This window comes from Dendrobates tinctorius, unplaced genomic scaffold (assembly GCF_039654945.1).
Source record: "Dendrobates tinctorius isolate UK_male_01 unplaced genomic scaffold, ASM3965494v1 ptg000172l, whole genome shotgun sequence".
Lineage (NCBI taxonomy): Eukaryota > Metazoa > Chordata > Amphibia > Anura > Dendrobatidae > Dendrobates > Dendrobates tinctorius.
This window is the reverse complement of record NW_027361839.1, coordinates 4,826,494-4,840,000: the sequence shown is the minus strand read 5'-3', so window position 1 is coordinate 4,840,000 and position 13,507 is coordinate 4,826,494. Positions and strand designations below refer to the sequence as shown.

Genomic DNA, 13,507 nt, shown 5'->3' with positions numbered 1-13,507 from the left:
ATATATATATATATATATATATAATACAGTGGATGGCGGTGTATATATATATATAATACAGTGGATGGCGGTGTATATATATATATAATACAGTGGATGGCGGTGTATATATATATATATATAATACAGTGGATGGCGGTGTATATATATATATATAATACAGTGGATGGCGGTGTATATATATATATAATACAGTGGATGGCGGTGTATATATATATATAATACAGTGGATGGCGGTGTATATATATATATAATACAGTGGATGGCGGTGTATATATATATATAATACAGTGGATGGCGGTGTATATATATATATAATACAGTGGATGGCGGTGTATATATATATATAATACAGTGGATGGCGGTGTATATATATATATAATACAGTGGATGGCGGTGTATATATATATATAATACAGTGGATGGCGGTGTATATATATATATAATACAGTGGATGGCGGTGTATATATATAATACAGTGGATGGCGGTGTATATGTATAATACAGTGGATGGCGGTGTATATGTATAATACAGTGGATGGCGGTGTATATGTATAATACAGGGGATGGCGGTGTATATGTATAATACAGGGGATGGCGGTGTATATGTATAATACAGGGGATGGCGGTGTATATGTATAATACAGGGGATGGCGGTGTATATGTATAATACAGGGGATGGCGGTGTATATGTATAATACAGGGGATGGCGGTGTACATATAATACAGGGGATGGCGGTGTATATGTATAACACAGGGGATGGCGGTGTATATGTATAATACAGGGGATGGCGGTGTATATGTATAATACAGTGGATGGCGGTGTATATGTATAATACAGGGGATGGCGGTGTATATGTATAACACAGGGGATGGCGGTGTATATGTATAACACAGGGGATGGCGGTGTATATGTATAATACAGGGGATGGCGGTGTATATGTATAATACAGGGGATGGCGGTGTATATGTATAACACAGGGGATGGCGGTGTATATGTATAATACAGGGGATGGCGGTGTATATGTATAACACAGGGGATGGCGGTGTATATGTATAACACAGGGGATGGCGGTGTATATGTATAACACAGGGGATGGCGGTGTATATGTATAACACAGGGGATGGCGGTGTATATGTATAATACAGGGGATGGCGGTGTATATGTATAATACAGGGGATGGCGGTGTATATGTATAATACAGGGGATGGCGGTGTATATGTATAACACAGGGGATGGCGGTGTATATGTATAATACAGGGGATGGCGGTGTATATGTATAATACAGGGGATGGCGGTGTATATGTATAATACAGGGGATGGCGGTGTATATGTATAATACAGGGGATGGCGGTGTATATGTATAATACAGGGGATGGCGGTGTATATGTATATAATACAGGGGATGGCGGTGTATATGTATAATACAGGGGATGGCGGTGTATATGTATAATACAGGGGATGGCGGTGTATATATAATACAGGGGATGGCGGTGTATACACACACTCAGTACACGGTAGTGTTCCCTCACCGTCTCCGCCGCTCTCCGCTCTTTGCGCCTCCGCACTCAGGAGCCCACAGATCAGCAGCGCGGAGAGCAACATCTCCGGAATCGATCTGCCGCGCCTGCTCTCATCCATGTGATCGGCAATCCGCACTCTGTCTCCCTTATATGGCCGTGGCCGCCGCAAGTATTGTCGGGAGTTGTAGTTTTTCCCTTGGAATTTATTTCCCTTCGGTCAAATGTGTCCTGTGACGTAATGATAGCAAAGTCTTGTGCAGCCGCACACCGTGGAGCAGCAGTGTGAGGAGGGGACCGAGGGGCCGCACCGTGGAGCAGCAGTGTGAGGAGGGGACCGAGGGGCCGCACCGTGGAGCAGTGTGAGGAGGGGACCGAGGGGCCGCACCGTGGAGCAGCAGTGTGAGGAGGGGACCGAGGGGCCGCACCGTGGAGCAGCAGTGTGAGGAGGGGACCGAGGGGCCGCACCGTGGAGCAGTGTGAGGAGGGGGACCGAGGGGGCCGCACCGTGGAGCCCTGTGAGGAGAGGTCCGAGGGGCCGCACCGTGGAGCAGTGTGAGGAGAGGACCGAGGGGCCGCACCGTGGAGCAGTGTGAGGAGAGGACCGAGGGGCCGCACCGTGGAGCAGTGTGAGGAGAGGACCGAGGGGCCGCACCGTGGAGCAGCCCTGTGAGGAGAGGTCCGAGGGGCCGCACCGTGGAGCCCTGTGAGGAGAGGACCGAGGGGCCGCACCATGGAGCAGTGTGAGGAGAGGACCGAGGGGCCGCACCATGGAGCAGTGTGAGGAGAGGACCGAGGGGCCGCACCATGGAGCAGTGTGAGGAGAGGACCGAGGGGCCGCACCATGGAGCCCTGTGAGGAGAGGACCGAGGGGCCGCACCATGGAGCAGTGTGAGGAGAGGACCGAGGGGCCGCACCATGGAGCAGTGTGAGGAGAGGACCGAGGGGCCGCACCATGGAGCATCAGTGTGAGGAGAGGACCGAGGGGCCGCACCGTGGAGCCCTGTGAGGAGAGGACCGAGGGGCCGCACCGTGGAGCAGTGTAAGGAGAGGACCGAGGGGCCGCACCGTGGAGCAGCCCTGTGAGGAGAGGTCCGAGGGGCCGCACCGTGGAGCCCTGTGAGGAGAGGACCGAGGGGCCGCACCGTGGAGCAGCCCTGTGAGGAGAGGTCCGAGGGGCCGCACCGTGGAGCCCTGTGAGGAGAGGACCGAGGGGCCGCACCATGGAGCAGTGTGAGGAGAGGACCGAGGGGCCGCACCATGGAGCATCAGTGTGAGGAGAGGACCGAGGGGCCGCACCGTGGAGCCCTGTGAGGAGAGGACCGAGGGGCCGCACCGTGGAGCAGTGTAAGGAGAGGACCGAGGGGCCGCACCGTGGAGCAGCCCTGTGAGGAGAGGTCCGAGGGGCCGCACCGTGGAGCCCTGTGAGGAGAGGACCGAGGGGCCGCACCATGGAGCAGTGTGAGGAGAGGACCGAGGGGCCGCACCATGGAGCATCAGTGTGAGGAGAGGACCGAGGGGCCGCACCGTGGAGCCGTGTGAGGAGAGGACCGAGGGGCCGCACCGTGGAGAAGCAGTGTGAGGAGAGGACCGAGGGGCCGCACCGTGGAGCAGCAGTGTGAGGAGAGGTCCGAGGGGCCGCACCATGGAGCAGTGTGAGGAGAGGACCGAGGGGCCGCACCGTGGAGCCCTGTGAGGAGAGGACCGAGGGGCCGCACCATGGAGCAGCAGTGTGAGGAGAGGTCCGAGGGGCCGCACCGTAGAGCAGCAGTGTGAGGAGAGGTCCGAGGGGCCGCACCATGGAGCAGTGTGAGGAGAGGACCGAGGGGCCGCACCGTGGAGCCCTGTGAGGAGAGGACCGAGGGGCCGCACCATGGAGCATCAGTGTGAGGAGAGGACCGAGGGGCTGCACCGTGGAGCCCTGTGAGGAGAGGACCGAGGGGCCGCACCGTGGAGCAGCAGTGTGAGGAGAGGTCCGAGGGGCCGCACCGTGGAGCAGCAGAGTGAGGAGAGGACCGAGGGGACGCACCGTGGAGCAGCAGTGTGAGGAGAGGTCCGAGGGGCCGCACCGTGGAGCAGCAGAGTGAGGAGAGGACCGAGGGGCCGCACCGTGGAGCAGCAGTGTGAGGAGAGGACCGAGGGGCAGCACCGTGGAGCCCTGTGAGGAGAGGACCGAGGGGCCGCACCGTGGAGCAGCAGTGTGAGGAGAGGACCGAGGGGCCGCACCGTGGAGCAGTGTGAGTAGAGGACCGAGGGGCTGCACCGTGGAGCCCTGTGAGGAGAGGACCGAGGGGCCGCACCGTGGAGCAGCAGTGTGAGGAGAGGACCGAGGGGCCGCACCGTGGAGCAGCAGTGTGAGGAGAGGACCGAGGGGCCGCACCGTGGAGCCCTGTGAGGAGAGGACCGAGGGGCCGCACCGTGGAGCAGCAGAGTGAGGAGAGGTCCGAGGGGCCGCACCGTGGAGCAGCAGAGTGAGGAGAGGACCGAGGGGCCGCACCGTGGAGCAGCAGAGTGAGGAGAGGACCGAGGGGCCGCACCGTGGAGCAGCAGTGTGAGGAGAGGACCGAGGGGCCGCACCGTGGAGCCGTGTGAGGAGAGGACCGAGGGGCCGCACCGTGGAGCCGTGTGAGGAGAGGACCGAGGGGCCGCACCGTGGAGAAGCAGTGTGAGGAGAGGACCGAGGGGCCGCACCGTGGAGCCGTGTGAGGAGAGGACCGAGGGGCCTCACCGTGGAGCCCTGTGAGGAGAGGACCGAGGGGCCGCACCGTGGAGCCCTGTGAGGAGAGGACCGAGGGGCCGCACCGTGGAGCCCTGTGAGGAGAGGACCGAGGGGGCCGCACCGTGGAGCCCTGTGAGGAGAGGACCGAGGGGCCGCACCGTGGAGCCCTGTGAGGAGAGGACCGAGGGGCCGCACCGTGGAGCCCTGTGAGGAGAGGACCGAGGGGCCGCACCGTGGAGCCCTGTGAGGAGAGGACCGAGGGGCCACACCGTGGAGCCCTGTGAGGAGAGGACCGAGGGGCCGCACCGTGGAGCCCTGTGAGGGGAATTGGGGGTGATGAGGGGCTGTGTGGGGAATGGGGGATGATCATCTCTGGGTGCACGGAATCCCTGGGACCAAATGTAAATAAAATATGAAGAAAATCCAGGTTCTTGGAAATCACCAAAAATATTGAAAAAAGAGATAAAAAAAAAATCACTGGTGAGGCTGTGTGGGGGGAGGGTGCCATCATTCCGGTGAGGCTGTGTGGGGGGAGGGTGCTATCTCTCTGGTGAGGCTGTATGTTGGGGGGAGGGTGCTATCTCTCTGGTGAGGCTGTATGTTGGGGGGCTGTGTGGGGAGAGGGTGCTATCACTCTGGTGAGGCTGTATGTTTGGGGGCTGTGTGGGGGGAGGGTGCTATCACTCCGGGGAGGCTGTGGGGAGGGAGGGTGCTATCATTCCGGTGAGGCTGTTTGGGGGGAGGGTGCTATCACTCCGGTGAGGCTGTTTGGGGGGAGGGTGCTATCACTCCGGTGAGGCTGTTTGGGGGGAGGGTGCTATCACTCCGGTGAGGCTGTGTGGGGGGAGGGTGCTATCACTCCGGTGAGGCTGTGTGGGGGGAGGGTGCTATCACTCCGGTGAGGCTGTTTGGGGGGAGGGTGCTATCACTCTGGTGAGGCTGTTTGGGGGGAGGGTGCTATCACTCCGGTGAGGCTGTGTAGGGGGAGGGTGCTATCACTCTGGTGAGGCTGTGTGGGGGGAGGGTGCTATCACTCTGGTGAGGCTGTGTAGGGGGAGGGTGCTATCACTCCGGTGAGGCTGTGTGGGGGGAGGGTACTATCACTCCGGTGAGGCTGTGTGGGGGGAGGGTGCTATCACTCCGGTGAGGCTGTGTGGGGGGAGGGTGCTATCACTCCGGTGAGGCTGTGTGGGGGGAGGGTGCTATCACTCCGGTGAGGCTGTGTGGGGGGAGGGTGCTATCACTCCGGTGAGGCTGTGTGGGGGGAGGGTGCTATCACTCTGGTGAGGCTGTGTGGGGGGAGAGTGCTATCACTCCGGTGAGGCTGTATGTTGGGGGGAGGGTGCTATCACTCCGGTGAGGCTGTGTGGGGGGAGAGTGCTATCACTCTGGTGAGGCTGTATGTTGGGGGGCTGTTTGGGGAGAGGGTGCTATCACTCTGGTGAGGCTGTATGTTTGGGGGCTGTGTGGGGGGAGGGTGCTATCACTCCGGGGAGGCTGTGGGGAGGGAGGGTGCTATCATTCCGGTGAGGCTGTTTGGGGGGAGGGTGCTATCACTCCGGTGAGGCTGTTTGGGGGGAGGGTGCTATCACTCCGGTGAGGCTGTTTGGGGGGAGGGTGCTATCACTCCGGTGAGGCTGTGTGGGGGGAGGGTGCTATCACTCTGGTGAGGCTGTGTAGGGGGAGGGTGCTATCACTCTGGTGAGGCTGTGTGGGGGGAGGGTGCTATCACTCCGGTGAGGCTGTGTGGGGGGAGGGTGCTATCACTCCGGTGAGGCTGTGTGGGGGGAGGGTGCTATCACTCTGGTGAGGCTGTGTGGGGGGAGAGTGCTATCACTCCGGTGAGGCTGTATGTTGGGGGGAGGGTGCTATCACTCCGGTGAGGCTGTGTGGGGGGAGAGTGCTATCACTCTGGTGAGGCTGTATGTTGGGGGGCTGTTTGGGGGGAGGGTGCTATCACTCCGGTGAGGCTGTATGTTGGGGGGCTGTTTGGGGGGAGGGTGCTATCACTCCGGTGAGGCTGTGTGGGGGGAGGGTGCTATCACTCCGGTGAGGCTGTGTGGGGGGAGGGTGCTATCACTCTGGTGAGGCTGTGTAGGGGGAGGGTGCTATCACTCTGGTGAGGCTGTGTAGGGGGAGGGTGCTATCACTCTGGTGAGGCTGTGTGGGGGGAGGGTGCTATCACTCTGGTGAGGCTGTGTAGGGGGAGGGTGCTATCACTCTGGTGAGGCTGTGTGGGGGGAGGGTGCTATCACTCCGGTGAGGCTGTGTGGGGGGAGGGTGCTATCACTCTGGTGAGGCTGTGTGGGGGGAGAGTGCTATCACTCCGGTGAGGCTGTATGTTGGGGGGAGGGTGCTATCACTCCGGTGAGGCTGTGTGGGGGGAGAGTGCTATCACTCTGGTGAGGCTGTATGTTGGGGGGCTGTTTGGGGGGAGGGTGCTATCACTCCGGTGAGGCTGTATGTTGGGGGGCTGTTTGGGGGGAGGGTGCTATCACTCCGGTGAGGCTGTGTGGGGGGAGGGTGCTATCACTCCGGTGAGGCTGTGTGGGGGGAGGGTGCTATCACTCTGGTGAGGCTGTGTGGGGGGAGGGTGCTATCACTCCGGTGAGGCTGTGTAGGGGGAGGGTGCTATCACTCCGGTGAGGCTGTGTGGGGGGGAGGGTGCTATCACTCCGGTGAGGCTGTGTGGGGGGGGAGGGTGCTATCACTCCGGTGAGGCTGTATGTTGGGGGGCTGTTTGGGGGGAGGGTGCTATCACTCTGGTGAGGCTGTGTGGGGGGAGAGTGCTATCACTCCGGTGAGGCTGTATGTTGGGGGGCTGTTTGGGGGGAGGGTGCTATCACTCCGGTGAGGCTGTTTGGGGGGAGGGTGCTATCACTCTGGTGAGGCTGTATGTTGGGGGGCTGTTTGGGGGGAGGGTGCTATCACTCCGGTGAGGCTGTATGTTGGGGGGCTGTTTGGGGGGAGGGTGCTATCACTCCGGTGAGGCTGTGTGGGGGGAGGGTGCTATCACTCCGGTGAGGCTGTGTGGGGGGAGGGTGCTATCACTCTGGTGAGGCTGTGTGGGGGGAGGGTGCTATCACTCCGGTGAGGCTGTATGTTGGGGGGCTGTTTGGGGGGAGGGTGCTATCACTCCGGTGAGGCTGTGTGGGGGGAGGGTGCTATCACTCCGTTGAGGCTGTGTGGGGGGAGGGTGCTATCACTCTGGTGAGGCTGTGTGGGGGGAGGGTGCTATCACTCTGGTGAGGCTGTGTGGGGGGAGGGTGCTATCACTCTCGTGAGGCTGTGTGGGGGGAGGGTGCTATCACTCTGGTGAGGCTGTTTGGGGGGAGGGTGCTATCACTCTGGTGAGGCTGTTTGGGGGGAGGGTGCTATCACTCCGGTGAGGCTGTGTGGGGGGAGGGTGCTATCACTCCGGTGAGGCTGTGTGGGGGGAGGGTGCTATCACTCCGGTGAGGCTGTTTGGGGGGAGGGTGCTATCACTCTGGTGAGGCTGTTTGGGGGGAGGGTGCTATCACTCCGGTGAGGCTGTGTAGGGGGAGGGTGCTATCACTCTGGTGAGGCTGTGTGGGGGGAGGGTGCTATCACTCTGGTGAGGCTGTGTAGGGGGAGGGTGCTATCACTCCGGTGAGGCTGTATGTTGGGGGGCTGTTTGGGGGGAGGGTGCTATCACTCTGGTGAGGCTGTTTGGGGGGAGGGTGCTATCACTCTGGTGAGGCTGTTTGGGGGGAGGGTGCTATCACTCCGGTGAGGCTGTGTGGGGGGAGGGTGCTATCACTCCGGTGAGGCTGTGTGGGGGGAGGGTGCTATCACTCCGGTGAGGCTGTTTGGGGGGAGGGTGCTATCACTCTGGTGAGGCTGTTTGGGGGGAGGGTGCTATCACTCCGGTGAGGCTGTGTAGGGGGAGGGTGCTATCACTCTGGTGAGGCTGTGTGGGGGGAGGGTGCTATCACTCTGGTGAGGCTGTGTAGGGGGAGGGTGCTATCACTCCGGTGAGGCTGTATGTTGGGGGGCTGTTTGGGGGGAGGGTGCTATCACTCTGGTGAGGCTGTGTGGGGGGAGAGTGCTATCACTCCGGTGAGGCTGTATGTTGGGGGGCTGTTTGGGGGGAGGGTGCTATCACTCCGGTGAGGCTGTGTGGGGGGGAGGGTGCTATCACTCCGGTGAGGCTGTGTGGGGGGGAGGGTGCTATCACTCCGGTGAGGCTGTGTGGGGGGGAGGGTGCTATCACTCCGGTGAGGCTGTGTGGGGGGGAGGGTGCTATCACTCCGGTGAGGCTGTTTGGGGGGAGGGTGCTATCACTCTGGTGAGGCTGTGTGGGGGGAGGGTGCTATCACTCTGGTGAGGCTGTTTGGGGGGAGGGTGCTATCACTCTGGTGAGGCTGTTTGGGGGGAGGGTGCTATCACTCTGGTGAGGCTGTTTGGGGGGAGGGTGCTATCACTCTGGTGAGGCTGTTTGGGGGGAGGGTGCTATCACTCTGGTGAGGCTGTTTGGGGGGAGGGTGCTATCACTCCGGTGAGGCTGTGTAGGGTGAGGGTGCTATCACTCCGGTGAGGCTGTGTGGGGGGAGGGTGCTATCACTCCGGTGAGGCTGTGTGGGGGGAGGGTGCTATCACTCCGGTGAGGCTGTGTGGGGGGAGGGTGCTATCACTCCGGTGAGGCTGTATGTTGGGGGGCTGTTTGGGGGGAGGGTGCTATCACTCCGGTGAGGCTGTGTGGGGGGAGGGTGCTATCACTCCGGTGAGGCTGTGTGGGGGGAGGGTGCTATCACTCCGGTGAGGCTGTGTGGGGGGAGGGTGCTATCACTCCGGTGAGGCTGTATGTTGGGGGGCTGTTTGGGGGGAGGGTGCTATCACTCCGGTGAGGCTGTGTGGGGGGAGGGTGCTATCACTCTGGTGAGGCTGTGTGGGGGGAGGGTGCTATCACTCTGGTGAGGCTGTTTGGGGGGAGGGTGCTATCACTCTGGTGAGGCTGTTTGGGAGGAGGGTGCTATCACTCCGGTGAGGCTGTGTGGGGGGAGGGTGCTATCACTCCGGTGAGGCTGTGTGGGGGGAGGGTGCTATCACTCCGGTGAGGCTGTGTGGGGGGAGGGTGCTATCACTCCGGTGAGGCTGTGTGGGGGGAGGGTGCTATCACTCCGGTGAGGCTGTGTGGGGGGAGGGTGCTATCACTCTGGTGAGGCTGTGTGGGGGGAGGGTGCTATCACTCTGGTGAGGCTGTTTGGGGGGAGGGTGCTATCACTCCGGTGAGGCTGTTTGGGAGGAGGGTGCTATCACTCCCGTGAGGCTGTGTGGGGGGAGGGTGCTATCACTCTGGTGAGGCTGTTTGGGGGGAGGGTGCTATCACTCTGGTGAGGCTGTGTGGGGGGAGGGTGCTATCACTCTGGTGAGGCTGTTTGGGGGGAGGGTGCTATCACTCTGGTGAGGCTGTGTGGGGGGAGGGTGCTATCACTCTGGTGAGGCTGTTTGGGGGGAGGGTGCTATCACTCTGGTGAGGCTGTGTGGGGGGAGGGTGCTATCACTCTGGTGAGGCTGTTTGGGGGGAGGGTGCTATCACTCCGGTGAGGCTGTTTGGGAGGAGGGTGCTATCACTCTGGTGAGGCTGTTTGGGGGGAGGGTGCTATCACTCTGGTGAGGCTGTTTGGGGGGAGGGTGCTATCACTCTGGTGAGGCTGTTTGGGGGGAGGGTGCTATCACTCTGGTGAGGCTGTGTGGGGGGAGGGTGCTATCACTCTGGTGAGGCTGTTTGGGGGGAGGGTGCTATCACTCTGGTGAGGCTGTGTGGGGGGAGGGTGCTATCACTCTGGTGAGGCTGTTTGGGGGGAGGGTGCTATCACTCTGGTGAGGCTGTTTGGGGGGAGGGTGCTATCACTCTGGTGAGGCTGTTTGGGGGGAGGGTGCTATCACTCTGGTGAGGCTGTGTGGGGGGACGGTGCTATCACTCTGGTGAGGCTGTGTGGGGGGAGGGTGCTATCACTCTGGTGAGGCTGTGTGGGGGGAGGGTGCTATCACTCTGGTGAGACTGTGTGGGGGGAGGGTGCTATCACTCTGGTGAGACTGTGTGGGGGGAGGGTGCTATCACTCTGGTGAGACTGTGTGGGGGGAGGGTGCTATCACTCCGGTGAGACTGTTTGGGGGGAGGGTGCTATCACTCTGGTGAGGCTGTTTGGGGGGAGGGTGCTATCACTCTGGTGAGGCTGTTTGGGGGGAGGGTGCTATCACTCTGGTGAGGCTGTTTGGGGGGAGGGTGCTATCACTCCGGTGAGGCTGTGTGGGGGGAGGGTGCATGTTGGGCAATCTTCTGAGACCCGTAACGTCTCCATGTTTCTTGATCTGGGGTTGGGTCAGGGCTTATTTTTTGCGCCCCAAGCTGACGTTTTTATTGCTACCATTTTGCGCAGATACGTTCTTTTGATCGCCCATTATTGCATTTTAATGCAATGTCGCGGCAACCAAAAAAGCGTAATTCTGACATTTTGAAGTTTTTTCTCACTACGCCGTTTAGTGATCGGGTTAATGCTTTTTTTTTTTATTGATCAGGCGATTCTGAACTCGGCGATACCTAATATGTGTATGTGTGATTTTTTTATTTTATTTTTATTGGGGCGAAAGGGGGGTGATTTGAACGTTTAGGTTTTTTTTTAATTTTTTTATTTTTAAACTCTTTATTTTTACTTTTGTCTTGCTTCAATAGCCTCTATAGGAGGCTTGAAGCATGCATAACCCGATCGGCTCTGCTACATATGGGTGATGAGCAGATCGCCCATATGTAGCAGGTTTGCTGCAGTGCTTTGAGTGCCGGCCACCGGGGGCGGCGCTCAAAGCAATCTGCCTGCAACAACCATAGAGGTCTCTATGAGACCTCTGGTGTCCAGGCAACATGTCGCTGCCCCCTGATCACGTGACGGGGGTCGACGATGAGCTCACTTCCGGCCCGGCGGCCAGAAGTGCTATTTAAATGCCCGCTGTCAGCTTTGACAGCGGAATTTAACTAGTTAATAGGCACAGGCGGATGGCGATTCCGCTCGCGTCTATTGCGGGCATATGGCAGCTGTTTATAACAGCTGACATGTCGCGGCTTTGAGGTGGGCTCCCCGCCGGAGCCCACCTCAAAGCGGGGATCCTTACCGATAACGTACTATTCCGTCATCGGTAAGGAAGGGGTTAATTGGCTGTCCAGAAAAAAATAAAAAGTCAAGTTAGCAACCCAACCGGAGGAGATGACCCTACCGGCAACCCAATGTATGGTGGCAGAGACAATTCTAGTGGCACCCCAATATATGGTGGAGGAGACAACCCTACCTGTGTCCCAGTATATGGTGGAGACAACCCTACCGGTGACCCAATATATATAGGGGAGGACACAACTTTAGTAGCATCCCAATATATGGTGGAGGAAACAACCCTATCGACGACCCAATATATAGGGGAGAAGACAACTCTAGTGGCGACCTAATGTATGGTGGAGGAAACAACCCTACCAGCGACCCAATATATAGGGGAGAAGACAACTCTAGTGGCGACCCAATATATGGTGGAGGACACAACCCTACCAGCGACCCAATATATAGGGGAGAAGACAACTCTAGTAACATCCCAATATATGGTGGAGGAGACAACCCTACCGGCAACCCAATATATGGTGGAGGAGACAACCCTACGGCGACCCAATATATAGGGGCGGAGACAACCCTACCGGCGACCCAATATATAGGGGCGGAGACAACCCTACCCACGACCCAATATATATAGGGGAGGAGACGACTCTAGTAACATCCCAATATATGGTGGAGGAGACAACCCTACCAGCAACCCAATATATAGGGGAAGAGACGACCCTACCGGTGTCCCAATGTATAGTGGAGGAGACAACTCTAGTGGCGTCCCAATATATGGTGGACGACACAACCCTACGGGTGACCCAATATATAGGGGAGGAGACAACCCTAACGGCGATCTAATATATAGGGGAGGAGACAACTAGTGGCGACCCAAAATATGGTGGAGACAACCCTACCGGCGACCCAATATATCGGAGAAGACAACCCTACCGGCGACCCAATATATGGTGGAGGAGACAACCCTATCGGAGACCCAATATATAGGGGAGGAGACGACCCTACAGGTGTCCCAATATATGGTGGAGGAGACAACTCTAGTTGCGCCCCAATATATGGTGGAGGAGACAACTCTAGTTGCGTCCCAGTATATGGTGAACACAACCCTACCTGTGTCCCAATATATGGTGGAGACAACCCTACCGGTGACCCAATATATATAGGGGAGGACACAACTCTTGTAGCATCCCAATATATGGTGGAGGAGACAACCCTATCAGCGACCCAATATATAGGGGAGGAGACGACCCTACAGGTGTCCCAATATATGGTGGAGGAGACAACTCTAGTGGCGTCTCAATATATGGTGGAGAACACAACCCAATATATGGTGGAGGTATCCCAATATATGGTGGAGGACACAACCCTACCGGCAACCCAATATATAGGGGAGAAGACAACTCTAGTGGCGACCCAATATATGGTGGAGGACACAACCCTACCGGCGACCCAATATATATAGGGGAGGAGACGACTAGTAGCATCCCAATATATGGAGGAGGAGACAACCCTACCAGCAACCCAATATATAGGGGAGGAGACAACCCTACAGGTGTCCCAATATATAGTGGAGGACACAACCCTACCGGCGACCCAATATATAGGGGAAAAGGCAACTATGGTGGAGACAACCCTATCGGCGACCCAATATATAGGTGAGGAGACAACCCTACCGGCGACCCAATATAGGGGAGGGGAGTATAGTAGCATCCCAATATATGGTGGAGGACAAAACCATACGGACGACCCAATATATAGGGGAGGAGACGACCCTACCGGCGACCCAATATATAGGGGAGAAGGCAACTCTAGTGGTGACCCAATATAAGGTGGAGACAACCCTACCAGCGACCCAATATATAGGGGAGGAGACAACCCTATCGACGACCCACTATATTGGGGAGGAGACAACCCTACAGGTGTCCCAGTATATGGTGGAGGAGACAACTAGTGGCATCCCAATATATGGTGGACACAAGCCTACCGGCGACCCAATATGTAGGAGAGGAGACAACCCTACCGGCGACCCAATATATAGGGGAGGAGACGACCCTACAGGTATCCCTATATATGGTGGAGGACGCAACCCTACCGGCGACCCAATATATAGGGTAGAAGACAACTCTAGTGGTGACCCACATATGGT

At 58.1% G+C, this 13,507-nt stretch overlaps 1 protein-coding gene across 2 annotated transcripts in view; it reads right to left on the bottom strand.

The window, feature by feature from the left end:
• The window catches only part of POGLUT1 (protein O-glucosyltransferase 1), a 65,955-nt gene extending 64,265 nt beyond the window's left edge, over positions 1 to 1,690 (bottom strand). For both annotated transcript variants that reach the window (XM_073551070.1, XM_073551071.1), the window contains exon 1: positions 1,534 to 1,690. In XM_073551070.1, the coding sequence (XP_073407171.1) occupies positions 1,534 to 1,642 (109 nt within the window). In that variant the 5' untranslated portion in view covers positions 1,643 to 1,690. The remainder of the gene's footprint in view (positions 1 to 1,533) is intronic.
• Positions 1,691 to 13,507: the final 11,817 nt, after the last annotated feature.